Here is a 24,506-nt window from a genome sequence, read left to right as displayed (position 1 = left end):
AGTCAAGTTTTGTTGCTTCTAACATGACTCCTCCCTCTTCTGGATGCTCCTACGATCACACTATTTTTGATCCCATTTCAGTTGTGTAGTTGAGAATTCCATTTTTCTGGAACAGAGTGGAGCTGGTTTCTTTCTGGGGTCCCAAAACTCTGCTACACAACAGACAGGCAAAGAGCAGCATGTTTGCTCAGCTCCATGTCCCCTTCCTGCACTGCTCTGGTGTTAGACTTCCCTGTCCCATCTACGGCACTGACATTATTTATTCCTCAGGCAGATTTCTGAATTCTGCTTCCCTTCTGTATATTGTGATAATAACTTCAGTGGGCTGTTTGTTTTTTGGTAAGAACATGAGACAACAAGCCTATAAAAACTCCTGCATCATCTTAATCTTAAATCTACTCCCAGAGAAAGACACAGGAGATAGATAAAAGCTGAAGAAAAAAATAAGGCAGGAACTTTTCAATCACCTAGAAGAAAAAGAATTTTTAACTCAGCCTCTGGACATCCAGAGGCTAACCATGAGGAATCGCACATGCACAGGGAGCTGCAGATAACGGATGCAGAACTTGACCAAGAACTGCCTCGGTGTTTGTAGTATGAGAACTCATCAGGCTCACAAATGTAAGTGTCCCATGGGATCTCAGGTACTGCCTGTGTTCCAGACTTACTTTGAACTTGGCTCTGCTGGTCCCATCCATTATAAGGATGAGCAGTGACCATTTAGGAACAGAGGAAACAAAGTTCAATGTAATGTTGATCAAACCTTTTTACACATTTACAAATTCAAATATTCTGTCTGAATGAATAATTATGACTTTACTCGGGTTTTAGTGGGATCAAGCTGAGGTCTGTACTGCATTTGCTGTCAAGAAACAAACAAAACACAAAACAAACAAAAACAAACAAACAAACAAACAAAAACCCTAGATCTTCCACTTTGCACTGAAATTAGCACTGTGTTAAAATATCTGTTTCTATTTGGCTGCCCTCCTTGTTATAACAACATCCATGACTAAATAGAAAACTTTCATCACAGGGAATAAACAAGCCCTGTTAAGAATGGCTGTAGGAACATCAACAGATTCAAGCTGATGATTTACAGCTGTATAGAGAAAATCTGCTTGCAATCTCGAATGGAAATAAGACATACCATTTTATCCAGTGATCAAAATTTTTCATGCCAGCATACTGTCATGCCAGCCCTTGTCTATGCTTATTTTAAAGAGAAGTTTAATATTGTAAAGTGATTGTCATGTTCTAATCTGGATAGCAGCATTTCAGTTAAAAGTCTATTAATGAGACTGACCTGTTTGAATAAAACTGTTTGAATATTATAAATAAATAAATAATTTAATTAATTAATTAATTAATTAATTCTGAGTATTCCTTCCTGTGGGAAGGAACAGGCACTTTTTACTTAACTATTCTGAGTGATTTCAGAAGGACAGCTCACATGAGCAGGGACTGGGCCTTCTGCAAGTATTTGCTGGATCTGGCTGTAATAAGAGAAAATTCCAGGGACACCTTTCCAAGCAACTCAGACAATTCTGTCCCCATGCAGTACTTCAAACCTCACCTGCAGCATTCTTGCTAATTCAGTCTCAGACTTTTCTTCTCAGCAGACTTTTCAGAAAATCAGATTATTTAGTAGGCTTATTTATGAGTTCATGGTAAAAACCTTGGCTTATCCTTAACTGATAGGATGTACTCAATTGGTTGTGGTAAAAACAAAACCAAACAAAAGCCTTGCTTGCTTAACACTGAGACAATTCCACTTCCAGGCCTGACTGCCTGCACAAGCCAGATGCCCCCTCCACTCACATCTTTCTGGCAGACTGGGCAGGTCTCACAGCGGGTGTTCCCATGTCTACAACTGCCACTGATTCAGAAGAAACCGACCTCCCACCAGTCATACCAAATCATAATCCAGTGTCACATGTGTTGCACACATTGAGTCCACTTCAGAGGCAGCTGTCCTCTGGGACCTTACTCCTCCAGTGCTCTCCTCTAATTAACATGTTTCCTCAGATTGTGTCTTTGTACTCTAAAACACTGTCAGCCAACTTCAGCCTCACCATTTGTTAAGAACAGACAAGGAAGTAAGGTAGGGGTGAAAACAGGACTGAACTGTCAGGGAGGATCACTGGCTGCTCTCTTATGTGAGATGTTAAATTTAAGCTTTTCCTTTCCACCTTTGGGACAGAGCACTTCGAGACCTATCTTTCTAATTTTTTTCTTCAATGCTGTCTTGTCACTGCTTCTGGTTACTTTCATCCAGTCCAGATTCAGCTGCCTCAGAGGCCTGCTTGGACCACCCTGCCCTTTACGCCCTGCTGTGAATGACACCCCTGTTACAGAAAAGAAGTGGAAAGTGATGTGCTTTTAGAAAAGATGTGGATGGGGTCCTCTTCAGTAATGAAGGACAGTGAACAAGAGCGACCAGCTAAACTAAACCCTCCCTTGCTTTGACTCCTGCCAGAACCCTTATCTTGACCCAGTCATTGCAGTATGCTGTGTTACAGCAGAAAAGTATACACATCACCCTAAGTGACCCAGGTACTTGGTCAGTTACTGCAGTGATCTTCCCACTCTGAGAAGTAGAAAGCAGCTGTGCTGCTGCATGGGGATGGTGCTGACAGGCACCTACAACTTCTACATTGCCTGGCTACAGGTTTCAGGCAGGAAATGGAGCTTGGATGTCTGACAACAAGCAAAAGAAGTTCCTTTGATCTCTTCAAGCATGCAAAAAATACGCTGGTAGGAAAGTATAAATCAGCCTTCTGACAAAAATTGAAAAACTAAAGACTGACCCTCCTTCCCTGTTCTGCAATGTAGATTTCTATGAAAAATGTCTGAAGATGTTTCAGTAAGAACATAGCAAGCCAAACTATTTACATTAACCAACTACCAAAGGGGAAGGAAAAAAAAAAAAAAAAAAAAAAAAAGCAGTAAGTCTTCATTTTATCTTCTTGGGAATACAAGCTTGTCTGGCCTTAGGTCTTTAATTTATTCTGATCATGGGAATTGCAGAAGGAGGTTGAAAGGGATGAAGTAGTCATTCCTGCCTAACATTTCACAACAGTCTACACTGCGCTGGCAGGTCACTAGGATGTTCCTCCTGCTCCACTGCTTACCCTTCACAAGCAGTGTTTAGATAGCTCTGTGAGGCAGAGGCGCTGTGGAAGGGATGCCAGCTCCCAGAGACTGATCAAGTCATTGGTACTGAAACTGTCTGCCTCTAACAGGTGCTGACAGCAGGAGAAGGAAGGAAAGGGGAGGAACGTCACTGAGAATGGAGCTTCTATACCATGAGAAGAAACAAGGTTTGGTATTCAAAAGCAAATAAGCTTCAATTTCCTAGCACTGGCAGAATTGGAGGTACCAAAAAGAATATAAATAAATTTTAAAATAAAGCTTTAAAGTCTGCCTATCCAAACCAACAAGTTGACTCTTCCCTCAGAGAAAGGGACTAAAGGTACGACACGGATCATGTCCAGTGCTTTGGCAACCCTGTATTTTAACAAACAGATCTTTTATTGCTATTCTTAAAAATTAAATGCAGAATTAGTTCTCTAGTTCTGCTAAGGAAAAGGATGTTCTGGTCTCATGGTATACATGTATTTCCATACCTCTATACACTTCTGTGGCCATGGGAATTCATTTGGTACAAACATAAAAAACCCTGTCTGCATATATCCTCCAGTTCTGTTTCCAAAAAAAAGTCAGTTTCATAGTCAGATGTGTAGTAAAAGAAAAGCTGACAAACTGACAACTTTTAAAATACTTTTTTTTTTTTCTTTGTAGGGCAAGGAGACTTTGCAGTATTTCTTGTTGAAGTGATCAGATTCCTAAGCCCATGCTGGGTTCCTCTATGACACATTAAATACCAAGACAACCCAAACATACTTGTCAATTTTAAAGCCTTTTATAGAGCTGTAAACATAACCACAGGTATTCTGAAACTATACCAGAGTCACAATTCTGCTTCACCACAGAACAGTGATCTTCAGGGCTCCTGTAATGAAAAGAGACCAAACGTACAACCCAAAGGCACCTAAGCGGGAGTTTGATGGTTAGTACCCTCAGAGAGCTGCGACTTTGGGACTAGCATCCAAAATTTCTGCTATGAACATGGGGTGACTAACTGGAAACAAATAGATTAGTAAATCACAGGATAATTAAGAACCTTGAATATTATGCATCCATGAAAAAGACAGCAGCGATGTAACAGAATTATTCAAAATTGCTTGTACAAGGCCTGGATAAGCCCTTGTGAAGAATTCTCTGCTACTGTGCACAATCCTTTTTACCTGAATGGAAGAAAGAATTACAACTAGAGCAGGTGCAGAAAACCTGAGAATGAGGGTTCTGTTTTATGAGCAAAGATTAGAAAAGCATGGTTCGTTCAGCCTAGCTGAATGAAGTCTGGGAAAGGGGATAAGATGTGCACTATGTCTGAGCCAGGAAGCTAAATCTCACAGAAATGGTGTTCAGGTGCATGTAACACTGGCAACAAGGACAAATGCACCAAAGACCTGTCACAGATACTTAACAAGGGGAAATCAGAAAGTATCTACAAGATAGAAAGTTATCTACAAGACAGCAAGTTTCTAGCATTGCAAGGATGGAGGGGAAAGCAAAAATGTTAACTTTTAAAATGAAATATGTTCCATTTTGAGATAAATTGCACAGCACGAAATAGCGGAGGACTGGCTGTTCTGGGACTGGTTCTTCCCAGTGTCCTGCTTCTGTGCATCCTGTCAAGAAGTACGTTCAGCGTCTGCTGCGTAGAAGCAGGATGTGTGCATAAAAGACTCCCCTAGCACTGTATAGATGTAAAATTCCAAGAGCAAAAACAAAGTAGATAAGTGTTTTCCACAGAAATATTACATATATTAGAGCTTTCTGCCTACACAAATATACGATAATTTGTACATGCATCAGGAAGAGAAGGACCCCCTATTATTCCCTGGCTGTTATTTGTATGCAATTTTATATAATAAAGCCATAAAACCTGCATTTGAAAATGTACTAAAATGCTATGCAAATATTTCACAATAGTCATTTCAAACTTCTTGTTAATTGTAATGGGTTTGGATCAGATCTGAGTATTTTGTCTTCTCAGTGATTAAAGAGAAAGTAAATGGTGAGGTAAATAACCAGGTAGAAATGATGATGCACTTTAAATCTTTCACATGAACGAGCTGATCTCTTAACAGCTAATGCACTGTGGTGCTTCTTCCCTTGCCCCCCCCTTCTCCTGTAATCAGTCTTTTGTCACATACTAGTGAAATCCATTATCAACTTCCTTATCAACTTCCAAGGCTTTCCAGCTCCTACAGTATTTGCATATTTAACGATTCATCTGACTAGTATCAACTTTCATTTACCAGATGTGTGGGAGGAAAAACAAGACATGGTGTGTAGAAATCCATTACTTTTTTTTGTTTATTTTAAGTAACGAGAGCTCCTTTTAATAAAAAGATTTATCTGGAATACATTAGCATGGGATTGGAGAAGACTTGGTGAAAAATTGAGAATTATTAACTTTTAAAACAATGTTTTAATTTAGGGATTTTGAATGTAGGGGGAAAATTTTTAAACTTCAATATTTCAATCAACACCTAGTTTCATTCATGTCTTTCTTCACCAGTCACCTTCCTTCTGTTTCCTCTGCAATACTTGCACAGAATTTCCTTCACTGACTACACCCAAATTTTTGTCACTTATGACATCACCACGACAATGCCACCATGAAAACATCTACTCTAAACACCAAAACTTTTAGAAGTTACCAGAAAAGAAAACATCGCTGAATAAATCAAGGAAAGGAGCAAGCTGATAAAGCCTTAGGAAGACTCCATTGTGACACAAACATCACTGTAACCCCCCTTGGTAAATAGCAAACATGGGAGCAGTGTGTGACACTTACAGGAAGGTTTTGCCAAGTGTATTCTTAAAAATACACAAGGATTTTGTTTCCACTTTTTAACATTCCGTGTTGACTGGTTTGCAGGCACACTTCTGAAGACTGTACATACAAATCTAAAACACTTTAACATTTGCTTTGATAGCTTTCAATAATGATGCGTAGCTTCATGCAATTTGACTTTTTCTTTGACAGCTAACTGACCGTGCTTCCAACAACTGCAGAGACCATTTCTGTCAAGGCACTGAACCTCAACAGTAATCAAGAACATGGCAGAGCTGTGATGCTGTGCCATAAGAACTGCAGCTTCACATTTGGCCACAACAAGTGTGCAGATGACTGATTTCTTGTATTTTGATAACAAATGCAATCACCAAAATCATAAGCCTCTGTGCCTTGGTATGACTGTGAGTCCATGTGCTCAACCAAATTTCAGGACAGAGAGGGAACCCTATTCCAGTGCAGCTGGAAAGCACAGAGCCATGCTCAGAAGAGAAAGGTCACTGCTTCCTCTTGCAGTGTAGCACAGTATCTACGCTCACTCTGATTCCAGGGCAAATCCAAGGGACGTGGACCTTGCTGAAGCATCGGGCTGCCCTCCATCCTGGGCAATACAAAAGCATATAAAAGCTCTAAATGAAAATAAAATTCCATTCATACTTACATGTACTTCTGCTTTTCAGTCACAGACATGCATGTGTGATACTATAGAACTGCTGCAGAGCACAGTACTCCTGAAGTTCTGTTTTTCGAATGAGACGTTATAAAAAGGCACTGACAACTTGAGGCTATCAGAGATCACAGCACTTATCTCTGCAGCGTGACAATACCTTTTGTTTAACTGTCTTTTAGCAATGTCAATATGCCCAAATGCAGCATACTTATGAATTCAAATCATAAATACTTGCAGGTGGATAGGAGTTAGCCTCTGCCTCAGCCACACATCAGTATGGACTGGAGCTTCTTTTATGTATATTTATGGAGAGTTTATGTGAAGTCAGTAGAACTAGGTTAAGAAATACAAGGTTCAGTAGTCAAAGCTGGAGTGTCAGATTTGGGTCAGTTCCTCTTACCTCCGCTCCCTCTGCTAGCTCACTGGATACTTGGTCACCTCCCTGAGTAACCACCTTGCTCAGCTCTCAAAATTTGCTCAGAAAAGGTGCTAGGACAGGCAGTTATTTAAACCACTGAAATGTAAAGGTTCTTTACAAAAACTTTCTTTTGAAAGATTACAAATAAAGGGGAAATGTTATTACAAAAATAAAGGGAAGTAATAGTACTGTTTCATGCCCAAGTGACTAAATTCCTCAGGAATTACTTAACTATATCAATAAATAATGATTACAAATAGGTTATTTCCAAAAGCAAAATTTCTTCTGTGCTACAATTTCTAGCATTTTTTTCTCTACAATATACTTTTGAGCAAACAAATCAAAACTTATTTCTCTGCCTTAAAAATCTTCACGATCAATTGGTTTCAGCTACGTACCTGACCTGACAAGAAGAAGACAGACAGCATCCTTCTCTGAATGCTTTGGTATACACACTCCTAATCACCATTAATGAAACATTGCAGAATGTTGCAAAGAAATGTGAACAGCATAAACCTATGTTAACTTGAAACTGATGTATCTTACAGTACTTTGTTTCAATGCTTCTCCTCACCATATATATGAACCCTAATCAATTATATATAGTTTATGGGACATTGCCCATTTATAACACCATTGCTGGGAATATATCATATTAACTGTTAATAATAAGAGTTAACATGAAGATGATGATATTGCAGATTAATGCATCTGGAAGCCAAGATTCAATAGCTTCTTATTAGGTAAAACGTTAATCAGAGGTATCCATGCTGAAGGCTGCTATTCTTTAAAGTCTAGCTAAGCGTTCTCACAAGGATACAGGCTGGTAATTACATGCACAATATTTAAGGTTTCATTAAATCAAAAACCTCTTAGAAACCTTTTTTTTGAGTAAGCTTTATAACCAAAAGTTTCATAACAGAAATACAGTTTTCAGAAATGTAACTGACAATCTTACATTTAACACCATTCATTTAAGATGACAAATTATTTGCATTAAATGCATTATTTATTATAAGCTTCAACATGTCTTTATCAATGTTGTTTAGACAACTTACATTTACATTACCAGGCAATTAGGAACTGGAAAGGCAGCACAGAACACTATATTCTCCAGTGCACATGGGACAAAATTTAAACCATAAGCACTACCACAGGTTAAGCTATATAACAACAACAAGCTAATGGACAACAATCTATTTTATTTCTGGCAGCACTAAGGATATTTTATGTGCTATATACAAGGAACCTTACAAATAGGATCACTAATTGAATATAGCATTCAGACTATATACTAGCATGACTCCGTGGAAGAACTAATGCCAGTGAGCACCAAATTCATGAATCAAAATTCACCGGAGGCATTGAGTTCACAGCTCCCTGAATGCTATTCAGAAGCCCAGCTCAGTTACTGTTGAGGTAAATGGTATCTTCAAACTTGAAATCCCACCCTGTATTAATTAAGCTCTAAAACTAAGTTGGCATGACTAAATTAATGAGTGATACAGAAAGCTAAACAGAAAATTACTAGTCATAGTTTCTCATTCCACTGTAATTATGCAGTACGATATGAAATGATAAAGCAACAGGTTTAAAGCAAGCCAACAGAAGCATGTGAGCTATGTCCTTGCTGCCACTGCATGTTGAGGAAGTCAGATGTAGCAAGGAAATTCAATGAAAAATTAGAGAGGTTCACAAGAAAAAAAGTGTTCAACAGTCCAAACCATACATTGCCAGGGTACAGGAAGACTACAGAAGAGCACATACATTTAGTTTGCTGTCCCAAATACCTGCCACTGGATAAACTGAACCTTCAGAGAGGGCCACATCTTGGCAAGATGTGTGGCTAGTCTGATCCGAATGACTGTTCTTCGTGTGTCAAGACCTCAACAAAGATATCAAGGAGCTTTAAATATTTACGTAACTCCAAGAGGAGTCCTCAAGTTTGGGGCTGTGTGACAAAGACTGCAGCTTTGGCAACTCCCCCCACCCCCAGACTAGTTTGTTTACTACTCTGATGAAAAAGTAATACGTGTTTATCTTCCTCAAAATGAACAGCTCGAAGTCATGTTACAAACAGCAGAACAATTAATGCACATTTTACACACTTCTTATACAAGCATCTCTAGGGCTTGTACGAAGAACAGAAGCTTATGCTATGCCTTCTGGTTCTTGCACACAAAAAGTTTTACCATCTCTACTGAGAAGTAATGGTGAAAATTGCAGTTTAGGGGACAGAATATTTTGTTTTCTGTCCATAAAGTCACTGAAAGAAAGATCCTTATCTTGCTTGAAAGGTATGCAGATCATTCTTTAACATTTCAAGTTCTACAAAAAACAGTCCTTTCTTAGGTTTGGCTGTATAGAGCACCATAACTCAGTGAGACATAGCAGGGGGAAAGTTGCCAGAGAGATAAAGTAAAAAGAGATGAAGTTTCAGTCGCTTAGAAACAAAGGCACAGGTCTCCAGATGAGTGCTTGCCTGGAAGATACATGTTCCATATGGGAGGTAAGAAGAGAGGAAAACAGTGAGACAGATCATCTGGAATCAATTTATTTGGTGAAAGAACAACAAAACATCCATTTTTCTTAGAATAATTGTCTTTCTCAACCTGCAGTAAGTCCATGGTCCCAAGAATATGAGGAAAGCTCTGCTGGTGTGTATTGATATAGATGATGTAGTCAAAGCAGGTCTTGTGTAAACAGAGCTGTGTCATATAAATTACAATCTGCTACAGTAAAATAAAAATACTCTAAAATAAAAATCTTCCCACACAGCTTTACTGAAACAGTAGCTGATGTTACAACTACTCTCACAGTACTATTTGTCCCAGTTTAGCAGTATACACTGCTATATGTGTATATAGTACATCTGCTGCTTGAACATCCCTACTACAAACAACCTGCTGCTTACAAATTGCTTCAGACTAACTCCACACTTGCTTCCCTTTCCAGGGTGCTGGCTTACACATCATATGATTAGTAACATAAATAAGTAAGACAAGTTACGCCTCTCCTGAAATCCTTGAAGTGCTTCAGCCTCCTTCCTTCCTCTTCATGAAGCCACAATCCCCAGTAACTTGCACCATACTTTGCCTGCAAATCCTTCACAAGCATCATGACTTGCTGACGCAGGACTTGCTGACGAGCCATCACCTGTCTGTTAACGTCCCTTCATTGTATATTCACTAATATCTACTAACATCCTGAAGATAAAACTAGGTCTTTGCCCTTCTACCCCAGACTGTGAGGATCCTGACTGAGCATAACAACTGAGAAAGTCCCGAACTAACAGGAATGAAGCAGCATCACCTTAGTGATAAACAGGGGCTCCAGTCATTTGTCTTTCTGCTTCCGACATCACTGACCATTACCACAGAAATACCCATGAGCTTAGTTGCCCAAGAGTGCAGCTTTGTTGATCTCAGCAGCACTCTCTCCAACTGGCCTGTCACCCATTCCAGACCATATAATCTTGTCCAACTCCTGCATGTGAGAGCTCTTCAAGAGATCACCTAACTGGGTGATCACCTTATGTGGCAAGCCTTTGCATTTGACCCAGCCCAGCAGCATAGGGTTTTGTGGTGCTGCAACAGCAACAGGTTTTGGTCTTCTTACAATAAAGTGCACTTACTGTTTGCTTTCATTGTGACACACTTTTATGTCCCTTCTGGAAGGCAGTTTATTTCAAATATCAACCAGAAAAATCTCCTGTTACTTAAGCATGGCTATACCACCCAAATCTCTGTCTTAAATATGCTGTTTAATAGATGCAGAATTACTCAGTAAAAAGACATCTTAAGATCAAAATACTTACAAAAAGCAGAAGCAGAAGTGGAGTTACAACAATGCCCTGGAAGAAATAAAAGAAATTGTCCATTAGTCAGGGAAGCAGAATACTCTTTTCTTCATTTTACCACGATGCATGGAAATACACAAACGCCATTCAACATCATGGAAATTAAGTGAAAAAAAGTTCAACTTCACTCTTCAGTGTACATTCCTTAGCACTTGTACGTCGATCATTTTATAAACTATACTCAGTACAAAGTTTTGTGTTTTGTTTTTTTTTTTTACCTCTAGCTTTTCCCATTTTGGGCCTAAGCCTTTCTAATCTGAAAGACGGAAATACAGATCAATTATTTTAAAAAACATATTAAAGCTCTCCCCTCACTGTGCTGTATCTTAACTCCACTAGGCTGCCCCTCCTTAGGGGGAGACTTGTGATTGAGTCCCGTGCTACCCAATCCCAAGTCTTCTTCTGAGCAAAAGCCACATCAACTGTGATGAATTAGGTGTCGTGACTGTGTAATGTAAACTGATACTCCCCAAGGAAATGAGCTGAGATCTCAAAACTCATTTCACTTGATTAGACTTCGTGTCTCACTGGTAGAAGGCAAGTCTTTCATCTAATTTAATCACACAGGACCACCTCAGCTTTCCACATCCCCCAGGCAGACGCAAGCAAAAGGATTTTTTGTCTTCACTGACAAGGAACAGGTTTAAAGCTGATGATTGGACAAAACAGAGGGTTTTAAGTTTCATGAGAGCAAATCTTTAAATGAATTGTTTGGGTTGGGAGTTAACATGACATGCATCAGTTTCATGGCTGCAAAGAGCAATTCCCCATCATCCTTCCATCTGACTTCAATATTTTATTGTTGCTCAACAAAATTATTTTATCATTTAATGTATGCTAATTCACAGAGCTTGCTCAGAATTTCTCTAAGACAAGACTGTTCTTCATCCAAACATTTCTCAAGAATAATTCCTTTGGCTATTCACAAACTTCATGGTATAAAGGATGACAGTACAAAATTTGCTTATGTTCATCTTAAAGGATGCTTATTTTCTATTTGGTTTTGTCTCCACACAAAAAAAAAAAACAATTAAACAAAAAGGCAGCTTTTCATTTAGCCTACAGAAACACACCTTTACTTAAATATTTTGGAAGCCAATATAAAGAAAAACCTTATATGACTAGTTTTGTATTTACTTTCTGGGTCCACAAGTCCCTAATCCAGACACTAGTGCCCACTATGCACACAGAGTTCCTCTTGTGCTCTTAAAACAAAATGCAACAAGTAAATGCCACAAGAAGGGTAGAGGAGACAACAGATAAGCTGTGCAACTTGAAGACTGCAGAATTTTGAAACATATTTTGAAATTAATAATATATGCTGTATCTGACTGCCCCACAGCCTAGCTATCCATAATCATTTATCTTTTTGCAAATGTCACAGCTGAGATGGATCATAAAAGACTAGAAATAGAAGAAGCAGTAAGAATTGCTTTAGGGAGTCGCTCACTGTTTACAGGGGAGCCTAGACCAAAATGCAGATACAGTTATAAAGAAATATAGGTGTTCAAATACGTCAGCTGTAAAGGATGAAACAAAAGCTGAGAAAGGGAGGAGGCACTAAGAGCTGAACTTGTGAACAGCAGCATCTACGGTGCTTGGAACACAGAGCTGACAGTAAGATCTGTATAAAGCAGATGCAGCAGTCACTCCATCAGAATGGGCAAACTCTGGAAAAACTACTAAGAATACCTGAGCCTCTTCTTCCCTTTTCCCCACTGACAATGACATTGCACAGCTCAAACAGTAGCAAGTGGCTGAGTACTGCCTAAGCACCCTGCAGTTTTGGGATAGCAGGAAACAATTGCAATAGGCTTTCAACTTCAGATTTTTCTGGGCATGAGCAACGTGGAACATGAATGGCGCAGGAGGCAATGCACCTACATCATCTCCTCTTTTGTTTTTACCTTTGCTTATGATGCATCTCCACTAAACCTGAAGGATCTCAGTGATTCAGCACCATTAGCCATTTCTTGCGTGCTTCGTGCCTCAGTGAATCCCACAGCACTTTTATACATTACAGAAAAATGCAAAAACAGAAACAGAAGAAAACAACCCTCTGCTTTATCTTGATGATGGATAAAGACAGCATCCTTCCTCTTTAGGATGGGATCTCCGACTTGTTATATATTTGCTATGGAAGCTTTGAGATACTAATGCAATGGGCAGCAACAGCTGCTAGTTCAAAGCACATTATTTCATAAAAGAAAACATTACCTCCGTGACAGTAACACTTCTTCCTAATTCTGTAAGTGGAGGGGAAGAGAATCCCTGCTTACATCATAAATAGAATCCTGACTGTGCTTGTTGAAAATCTAGTGTTCAAAAGGTCAATTCTAGCAATTCTTTAGAAAGTTTTGCAATTAAACCTGGAGGTCTTGATAATCAGAAGGAAGTTTCCCGTTGTCTCACCACAGAAAGGATTCACAAGGTTGAATTTGCCCATTTGCAACACACAGGCAATTCCCTGGGAAGCTAAACAATTACCCGACAGTACAGACAAGTTCATATTAAAAAATAGATACTGTTGCAGAATCAGATTAATTTGATGTTAATGTTTTATTTTGATAGGGAATTCTCGCTGGAAAAAACAAGGACTACATTAATACCAAGGATTTTTTTCAGTCTGTTGTGCTGTGCTGACTGTGATTGTTTACGGGGGCAAACAAGGCAAGATTTGTTAGGGGAGAGAATCTGCCATCAGGCTGCCTGATAGAGATGGAAAAGAACAGCCAAACCCTGTGTACATAAAGCCCATTTATGCGCTATATGAACACACTGTTGTGCTTTTATTTGCAAAAACCCTTTTCTTTAGGTTTCTATCCCAGGCTTGAAGGATTCACATGACTAAAGCATAGCTAACAAAAGGTATTATTACTTTTCCCTGCACACACCACCTCACTTCAACACATTACCTTTTCGTTAGAAATGTGCTCCTCAACACGCTCATAAGCACTACGTGACGCATCTCAATTCATACCCACCAAAGAATAACATACAGAGCACATTCAGTCTAAAACCAACTGACAGAAGTTACAGACAATGACTTCGGTTCCTAAGGTAAAAACAAAATGTAGTTCACTCGGGAGAAAAGGAGGAAGAGAATGGTTACTCTACGCTGTCCGGCTCATGCACTAGCAGGCTGTTAACCAGGCATGTTCTGCCCTCTGTGATGTGGCTACCTTCAAAGTAAAGACAGAAAAAGAAAAAGAAAAAAGAAAAAAAAAGAGACTATTTTTTTTTTAAGTCAATTGGAAACAAACACCATCAAAGAGGAAAAGTATCTAACTTTGACTGCTCTTCTCCCTGCCTGGCTTTCGAGGCAAGTGCTGTCAAACACCCAGTGTATGGAGATAAACAGATTGGAGATTAGCACTTCCAGCAGAAGCCGAGCAGCTGCCCTTGAGAATGCAAGGTCATCACACAGTTTTAGCATCTCCAAAGTTCGGGTGGAGTGTTAAGTTTTCTGACTGCTGCCCACAATGGAGTCAAAGTTGTAAAGTGACTGCCGTTTGCCATCAGCAGAAAAACTTTCAAGAAATCCATTTACACCTCTGATGTGAAAGACTGACTGAATATATTTCAATGATTTTAATGGAAAAGGAAGAAAACAAAATCTCAGCCTGACCTGAGACACTGATACAAAATAGGAGTCTGAACAGTCAAATTGGATACCTGCAAATACACTTCTTTTTACGGTATCAAGAAACACATCTTCACGTTAAACTATCTTAACAGAGTTTAAAGACGTGTGTGCGCATGCATATGCACATGCCCTGTAGCAGGAAGGAGGATACCTGGAGATGCATTTAATTGCTATTTGCCCTGTACAGATAAAATATGTTCAGAAGGTTTTTAGAGGTTTCATTCAGTACAGCACTGCTGTAGAGCAGATATTAGAAGGTGTTTTATTCTCCAAGATAATACATAGAATCAATACATGTAATTGGCTGCCAAATTGGACAGCAAAAGGAAGTAACATAATGGATTTGAATCTATAATGGCAAATCATTAAGAAAGAAATTATGCAAATAGTAAGAGCAAGGTGGGCACAGATCCAAAGGGACACATGGTAGAAGACAAGTAAGGATTATTGTAATGAGGCATGAAATACATGTGAACTTTCCTTCGTTTCCTTTACCCACAAATTTCCCATGCAATTTTTCTTCATTCTCACAGGTCATCAGTATGACACACATATGGCAATTACTAAGTGGGAAAAAAAAGTTTAACCAAAGCAGCCTCTGGTTTGTTAGAAGTAGGATTAGAAGGCAAAAAATATATATAATATCTAATACACGTATATTTTATATATATATATATATATATATATATATATATATATATTTGTAATCAAGGCACAGAAGAAATGCATAATTTCTGAAATCAATTACCTACTCATGTGCTTAAAGGTAATTTAGTGCAGGGCACAAAAGGAGCAAAAGCATAAGCCTCCTTAAGTTATAAACTGAATAAAGGTTACTAACAAGTTAACTGGATGGCTTTTCCATTACTACTGATAGGGTAATATGTGAGAAAACTGGCTATGAACTCTGGAGAAGGTATTCAGAAAACAATCTCCACGTGTGTACAACAGTACTGCATGTTCGCTGTCCCCCTCAAGAGTCAGCGCCACTTTTTGGAAAAGAAAGTGCAAGTCCCTCCCCACCTTACCTCCCAACAAAAACCAATCTAGGCAGTTTTTCTGCTTGCAGTGTGAGATGGACTTTACCTCAAAACACATATTATTTCTATTTCTTTTTATGTCATTTGTTTGCTTGCTTTTGTGCTTGGAAATGTTTGGTGGTGGTGGTTTTTTTTTTTTTTTTTTTTTTTTTTTTTTTTTTGTGTGTGTGTGTGTGCCACCCACTACATTTCTATTTTTATTTTTGACAAATTTGCAGACCACTTCATAATGTTTTTCATTTTAAATAGTAGCCTTGCCTCTAGTAAAGTACTTCTAGGTCGGAATTAGACATGTTTGTGAGCAATACAGGTAAACTAGTACCAAATTTCTGACAATACACAGAAGTTCTCAAAGTCTGGTACCATCACAACAGGAAAACAAGCAGGCGATCCCAAAGGCCCAAAAGCTTATAGAAGATGATAAAGAGATCGTAAAGACCACAACAGCACTTAGAGTCAACTCCATTTATTCAAGAGAAGGACAGCAAGAATTCCCCTACCTTCAACCCTCACAGCTCTACAATTCCACATGGTGACATGGCGCCTGCATAACATATTGCTTACTGGATAGGACATTACATTACACACCCTCTTCAATAGGCTGATTTAAAATACAGTCCCATGCTGACCTGTTCTGTAGTAATCTTTATTTTAGACATTACAAGATCGACTCTTACTTCTGAAACAGGGTTTTCACATACCTGGGTAACCAGCCAAAAGTCCCAGGAAAGAGTAGCCTTCCCCCTTCTTTCACCCACTCCCAATTCTCTGGAATGATGCATAGCCTCACGACACACACCACAGAACAAGTTTAAAACCTCCATGCTAAATATACTTCTTTGGTTTCAAACCAGAAAAGTAAAAAAACTAAAAGTTACATTGGGAAGGCCTGTGCAAGGCCTTATGAAAGCATCATTCTGTGTTTTATGGAGTCCTAACAGAAAAGGGTTGCATAGGCAACTGTAAATTTTGCACATCTTGATGTTTCGAGTATTAAACCTTTTTAATACGATTCCAAGTCTGTAACCGAAATACTTTGGAAAAAAATTCAGTGCATTAGTACATGGACTAACTGACTGCAGGTGCTTTCAAGACATCCCTTTTCTGGATTCTTTGAGCAGTTTTTAGTATTTGTATAAGCATGGCTATAAAGACGATGCTATTCATTTGTTCCTATTTAAAGGCAACACTGGAATTGACAAGTTTTTGTTGAATTAGATGCTGAACTAGATCTCAATTTCCACACTGATGCATACATTCTCCTCACCCCCAAACAAAGCTAACTGTCCCCATGAATGACGTGTTGGTTTTCACCTCTTCCAATTTCAGAGATAGCGTTAGAACTAGACTTTCCGTTGTGCTTGTGATTTCAGTCACTGCCTCACAATGCATCTTCGGTGTTCCTGTGTTGTTCCCCCATGGACATCACAGAAGCTCATGATTCCAAAATAACCACTTGTCTTTTGTTCTCCGATTTTATTATTTTCGAAATTATTAAAGTTGCAGAACACGGGCTTTTAAAAGTCTCCTATCTCACATCCCTTCCATGTCAGCTACTCCAAAGATGTTATTTGCCCTGAGAAGTCTTCTACAATTGTAGGTCTTCAAAGCGAAATAGTTAATTTAGCTCATTACTATACTGTTTTATATCAAATGACTGATTTGAATGCTGAGAAGAACAAAGGCTTTATAAATTGATACTTTTTAGAATGCTAGATGCACCCATTCTCCCCACAATATACAATACGAAAATGCAAAAGGACATTGAGAAGAACATAAAGTTAAACTCACACGTTTTGTTAAATTCACAGTCTACAGCATGAAGTCAATGAACTACAGTACCAAATTGAAAAGACAGCTTTGCATAACCCTAATTCAACTATAATTATAAATAAGTACAACAATAGCTGCAACTCATCGAATTAGGCCAATATTGGATTTTAATAACAAAACTGTAAAATTAGAAGTCCTGTGTCAAATGGCTTTTCCTTTATTGAAGGAGACAAAATAAACCTGATTTCACATCAACTATGAGATTATGCAGAGTACTTTATGAATTGTTCCAGATGTTGCACCACCTTTGTTATGTTGTGACAACCCAGTGTTCTCTACTACAGGAAGGGAAATTTGAAGAAGAAAAAAAAAAGAAAAAGATTAGATTAAAAAGCATGTTCGCATCAGATACTCGTAGAAACCAAATGAATTTTCACTATTTATTAGGAATTACTAAATACGAATGTTCCCTTTACACACACTTTACACAAGTATGAAATCAACACAGAATCAAAATGAATTAAAGAAGCCAGAATTCAGTACTTCCAATGCAACAGAACCTGGAAAGAAATACAGTGGTCTGAAATACTGGCATAACATTACTACCTCTGTTGTAAATTGAGTGCAAAGAAAAAAAATCAGAAGGAGAAATTATTTTTTCCAGTAGTTTTGAGGGGTCAGGCTCCAGTACAGGGTAGAGAGTTAAGTGAAGAGTATGAGTCTTTCAGAAAGGTAAAACTCCATATAAATATAGTTTGCCTGGCTTCCCAGCAGAGGGCATCTTCAACACATCAGAAATTTTCTTTTTACACAGCAGTAAAGTCAGTAAGGACCCTGAGTTTTCAAGTAACTACAAAAACTTCTTTGGGTTTTGAAAGTGAAGAAGAGCACTTGAAATGATGCACAAAATACAAAAAAAAAAAAAAAAAAAAAAAAAGTCTGATTCAGAGTCGTAAATAAGTGCTTCCATCAAGCATCCTGAAACCTGATAGCTTACATTAGCATGAGTGAAACTCAGTGACAGAGGAGTTGTCTGGCAGCATGTGGAACAGCTCCCGGGATGGGCAGGGAAATGCTGCTGGCTGAGGAAACTGCTGCTGGCTGCACTTCCCTTCAGCTGCAGCAACCTTTTGCTACTTTGTGTGACCAAAGGGATCATGGAGAGCCTTCGCACACCTGTCTGGGACAGGAGCGAGCCACGTTCCCTGCTCAAACCTGCAGCACCCTCCTGCAACTTTTTATTAGCTCTCTTTTGCACAATGCAAGAAGTTGGGTGTCTTGTTAACATCTTCAGTGCATGCAATGATACTGCCAAGCCAGTAGCTCCAGTTCTTTTCCATTTCCTCTTCTGTCACTCTGGCTGACCATCATTCCTGGCCCCAATGCTTTCTTCCTCTCCTTCACGTCCCATCCCGAGAATCTTTTACACTTCCTCACACGCGCAATACTTTTTCCAAATACCAGCTCATTAAACCACTGTCTGTTCCTATTCAGGATTATTTCTTGTGCAGTGTCAACAAAGAACAAGATCACTAATTCTGTATGTCAGCACAGGAACTCAATTTATACATTGCCATTAGGTGGGTCTTCCCTAGAGGAGGCATAAAAGGAAGAAATGGATTTCTCAACCATCCCCACCTGTGCATTTCTCAGATTGATCCCCTTCCCTTTGCAAAAATCATTTAGACACAATCCTGTAACTTCTTGCAGGCAGAAAGGTTCCCACAGCACCTAGCAAGGCCTCAGTGGGACTGAGGGGGAAAGCAGAGCAGCTCAGGGGATTAGGGTGCCTGCAGGTGTAAGCATGGCCCTTTCTCGATAACAGCTGCATACATGATAAGGATATAAGAAAGAGTTACATGCTTTGGAGCTTATGTCAAGCGCAGCATGTATGGTAGTGCAGTGCTAAGAATGCACTACAATTTCTCCTTGTTTTGAATGTAGGAAACAGAAATGCAGTAACATACACACTTTAGGAAAAAAAAAAAGTTATTTTTCCATTTAATTTTCAAGTATGTTTTCTTGAAAAAGAAAATTACAAGTGAACCTACCTACATTAATCAGCAAACCCTAATTTTAATTAATAGGAAGACGTTAGGTAGCAAAAGATGCCAGCCTCAGCACCCCTGCCATCACACCACCATTTGGTAGCAGGAAAGGATGGCACACTAGATGGTGCTGTGGGACCTTCCAGGGAAAAGAACTTCCTTCTAAAAGAGAAGTTGTAGTATTAAATTAGCCATATAGTTGATTCCATGTTTTGAAACACATTAAAGAGTATTGAGTCACAACTAAGAGAAACCAGAACCACAGAAATTAAACCAATGCACTAAACAAACATCATGTGTTGCCTGATCCTGCTTTTTGGAATAGTTAAGTGCCCCTCTTCCATGGCAATGGTTTCTTACCTCTTCTTCCCCAAACAAGAGAAAGCAGGTTTTCTTATGCTTTACACCAGCCTCCTTTTTTATTTCCAAAGGCTTATTCAACATGGAAAACAGAATTAGAAAAGTGATGTCCAAGGTCAGAGATCAGATACAGAAAAAGGTCCCTACCAGCCTTTTCTGATCTTTTTTATGAGCTGGACCTAATTCTGTCTAGAACTCAGTATTTTATTCTGTGAGGGTGTGTGTCTGTATGTGTATATATATAATTATATGTAATGTTTTAACACAGTAAGCTTTGAATTGACTAAACTTTAAATTAACTTTTCCTGCTGCGATTATCAGTTGTGTGAAAAAAAAAACAACACACACAGAAGCATAAGGAAAAATTACAGAAACCTGAAAGAAGAGCTATAACAAATACAGAAATAAGCAGTTATCAAAATTGATTGTATTTATTTCTTTGATAGCCTTCCTTGTAACTGAAAACTATTTAAATACAACAGTGTCTGCATGAACACACCATCCATATTTGAACCAAAGAACACTTCGTATGTTCAACACACATACTTTGTTTAAATAAACTCCTATCTCCCAATTTTTCTTAAAGCCAAGAACCTCAAACAGTACAAGAAGAAAGCCTTGTACAACTCTTCTATGACATACGGAAGAAAAACTTCATATAATGGGCAGGAATGTTGTCCCAGTAAAATCCTGTAAGCATTAATTCATTTAACAGTAGCAATAAAACACTTAATTGGGCTTGAAAAGGTCTTTTGGTGACTTACTATTCAGAAATACCACTTCAAAACCTATGAAGTGCTGGCATAATTACTCTCACTCACCCAAACCGTGGGTTTGGGCTGTGGTACCTGTGAAATAAGATACTGCCCATCCCTCAAATCAGACCAACAGCACTGTTAGTCTGTAAGTATCCATACAGACAAATTAGACAGCTTACATGTGTTTTGTCAGCAAAATTCCTCATCAGCAATGGTACTACCTACACTCTGTAAGGTGAGAAATACTCTCCAAATTCCCTTACGATAAATGATGCTCAGGATCCCTCAGGATTGCTGCTAAGACTGCTAGAAAGTTAAACTAATAGTAATTAGTTTGTGAGCGAGCTCACTCATATATTCTCTTTCTCTTCCTTAGTCTAAGTGCCCCAAATTGTTTTATTAAAATGTATGACAAAGCTCATTCGATCTGTTTCCCTTTCTTATTCCCGGATATGATTTCTGTTCAGAATTGAGCATTTCCAAAGCGTTAAGCCAAACCCAACCAAAATACACGCACACGTGTGTGTGCGTGCGCACGCGTACACACAACCCCCCAGACCCAGCCCCCAATATGGTAATCTATATTGCTTGTGTTCTCTGCTGCCTGCCTGGCCCCAAGTCATCAATAATGAATAGAAATGTACAGCTACAGCAGTAGCCTGTGTCATGGGCTTGTCAGGGATTTTTGAAAAGGAACAAAAACACAGGTTTGCCATTTCATTGTATCTTCTATGGCAAACACAAGACAGAGGAAACAAAGGGGTATTTTAAAAAGGGAAATATGATTAACCCTTTTTGTACTAATTGGTGGTTTCTCCTACCATACAGAATAAAAAATTATTTGCTTGTAATGCAACCAGTATTCTCTTAGGTCTGGGAATTCAACAATAATGTTGATTTTGAGCACAGGGAGGGGAGGTTGCTCCTATTTTAAGATAATGAATACATACCGAAGAGGAGTCAAATAGCATGGTTTACATAGAGGGAGGGAAAAAAACAGTTTAGTCTTCCAGGAAACCCAGCAAGTTCAGCCTCAAATAAAATTGTTTTTGAAGAAGAAACTTAATGCACGCAAACACATACCCACACAGCGTTATTAAAGATATGCAGATCCCAATAAATTAGTTAGACAATGTTAGAAAGGATGCGGTCATTTAATCTATCATTTCCTTTTAGTGTTCCCAAATACATTTCTACAGACATTGTGACTGTAGTCTTGCAGTAGTGATTATCTTGCATTTTCCAAACAGACCACACCAGCTGGTACACTACCAATCCACCCCCTGGGGAGGGTGGGTGGCAGATTACAAAATGTCCACAGGACATGCAAAAACTAAACTGATTGAAAACCCAATTGTAACCCTAAATCTTTCTTGCTTTCTGCCTCTGCATAAATTCCAGAGTAACTCGTGCACTGTGTTTTGATAACATCAACTTCTGTAGGAACTTCGGTAGTAGGTGGGTAAATATTCTCCACTTTGGAAGATGGGACTGAAGATGCAGCCTTCTTTTCAAAAAGCCTGGAACTAAATAATTCGTGTAAGAAATTAAATGATATAAGCATTTGCTTTCAAACGGGAATCAAAAGCAAGATGTCTCAACTCAAATTATGCTGCCACACCACCTTTTCCAGAAGCAAATAGTAAATGGTTTAAAAACAACTGAAGAAAATCTTCAGCAATCAGTAATACGATTTGAACAGCCTACTCTGTGTGTGCAGACCTAATGTTACCTTGTGATAACTGTTTTTACTGCTTAGAATGGATTATTACAGTATTCAGCTGAATTGTGCATAAATTGCTGAACATTCACTGGTTGAATATGTTAGCAATGACTGAATAAGGAAAAAGGAACATAAAGCACCTTTTTGTGGCAGACATTAAAATAACTGCCTCAAAAATCACAAATCACTACAGCACACAAAGGTTAAGAGTACCAAACTGCAGAACAGTGATTCCGTTTAGATTAACTAGGTGCAGGCAAAGATCTTTTAGTTACAAAAAAAAAAAAAATTCTCACTTTATTCTGCTTAAAGAGTTACTAAACTATTTTATAGCAGAGAAGTCGTTTCACAGTTCTGACTCCAAACATGCTTTAGCACGACTGCAGTGATTATTATCCATTTTGCCGATTCTATACAAGCAGTAAAAACTGCTTCTTTTCTCCTGGTGACAAGTTTTTGTGCTCTTGCAAGAGCTCAACCATCTCTCTAGCCTATTGTCCAAACACAGGGCTGAGAGCATGAAACTTTGGTATTGCCTTTTTTTTGCATTGTTTTGGATATCCCCACAGCATGGACATCTGCTTAATACACGTCTTAAAATGCCCAACATGCACATTTGGAACAAGAAAATGTAGCTTTTGTTCATCTGGAGTAGGGTGGGCCAAAGCCCACGCTCTTGTTATCAACAATGCCATATGGGTCTCAGAATATCTTGTAATTTTATTTTAGTTTAACCATCTACTTCAAAGATGTGCATTTTTTTAAAATGTTATTCCTTAGGTACGGATGAGGATCTCATTCATGACACACAAAAAAACCCACCATTTTTTCAATTACTTGCCATCTCTAAAGTCACAGATGACCCAATCGCATGAGGTCTTGCTTACAGCAGCCTGCCACTTAGCTGAGCACCCTAAATCGCTCATCTCACCGCCTTAAAAAAATGACAACCACTTTGAAGCATGCACGCAAATGGTGGAATCTACAGCTCTCTCTCATCAAAAGAGAGCTGTCTACACTGATTTTGTGCAAGCAGGTCCAACAAAAAACCACCTCCACAAGTCACGGGGTGCTCACCATTGCCATCTTCCTTGCAAGCAGAGAGAGGAGTGCTGCCTAGGAAGGCTCTTGGGTTACACTGCTCAAACTTGCCGTTAGAAGGAGCCTGCTTTTCCACCCTCTGATACAAACACCAGTTTTGGCTTAAATCATCTGCTCTGAAATGTGGATCCTTGATTTTGTAACATAACAGAGTATTTCTTGAGGGGGAAAATTGTTTCTGAAAACAAAACAGTCCTAGTCTAGCAGAGACTGCCTCGGCAGGAAAGGGTAATTCACATGAGCGGAACCAAACAGAGAGAAAATACTTCCTTTACGGCCCCCACAAGACAGCCTTTTTTGATTTGCACTCCCAAGGGCTCAAATGGCAAGACAGTATTAACTTGGAAGGTGTTTCCTACTTTAGAAGAGATAAAACAAGGAAATGTTTTACAAAATGGAAAGATGTTGTCCAAGATCTCTACCTTCCCCTTCTCAAGTTATCATCATACTTTTTAGCTCTGTTCTCCCTCCCCAAACTTTGCCCCAGCTCTTTACACAGCACCACCATCAGGCTGGAAGTTCACCGTACAGGATTAGATCACTGTGTACTTAAACCTCAAAAGGCCCCAGTCCTCCATATCCAGGATAATTCTCATTCTGCATGGAGAATACTTCCCTTTTAAAAGTGAAGTCCCTTATAATCGATCAGTTAAATGACAGGCATTCACAGAACCTCATTAGCCGGACAACACATATCCCTAATGCTCTTAATTTTTACGGAGGACTTCTAGGACTCTCTAATCAACAAGAGACTTGTTTGTGTCTACTGTCATCATTAACTTCTTCCATGAACTGCCTCACCTGGCAAACAGTACTGCTCTCCATAGAAGACAGGGAAGGAGTAAATCAGCCGCTATCTCCACCCTGAATGTGTGAGTTACTGAGAGAATTGCAAGATTTAAGCCATCCCAAGATTAATAAGTGACTTGATTTTCAAAGTAGTTCTCAGGTTCCTCAATTTATCTAACAGAAATTCAGGTACACAAGCTCATGTTAGTGTTATACACCATTGAGATCTACCAGCTGAAACTATTTCAAAAGAAAAAATAATGAAAAATAAAACACCATCATCCAGCTCAGTATCAGTTGTTAATAACTATTGCTTATCCATTATAAAGCAGCTTTAGTTCCCACCAGATGAAGGGTTAAACAACAGCCTCATCCTGGTGTTAAATACA

The 24,506-nt window shown here is 38.9% G+C and overlaps 1 protein-coding gene across 5 annotated transcripts in view; it reads right to left on the bottom strand.

Moving 5' to 3' along the window:
* Positions 1-24,506, bottom strand: part of SLC10A7 (solute carrier family 10 member 7) — a 142,927-nt gene that overhangs the window by 37,793 nt on the left and 80,628 nt on the right. For all 5 annotated transcript variants that reach the window (XR_014317373.1, XM_082758875.1, XM_082758876.1 and 2 more), the window contains one exon: positions 10,838-10,873. Coding sequence is in view for 4 of the 5 variants with exons in the window: in XM_082758875.1 (XP_082615001.1) it covers positions 10,838-10,873 (36 nt within the window). In the remaining variant the exon portion in view is untranslated. The remainder of the gene's footprint in view (positions 1-10,837; positions 10,874-24,506) is intronic.

Source organism: Aythya marila, assembly GCF_965140915.1.
Source record: "Aythya marila genome assembly, chromosome: 4".
Taxonomy (NCBI): domain Eukaryota; kingdom Metazoa; phylum Chordata; class Aves; order Anseriformes; family Anatidae; genus Aythya; species Aythya marila.
The sequence above is the reverse complement of the archived record's forward strand: the minus strand, read 5'-3'. Positions and strand labels throughout refer to the sequence as shown.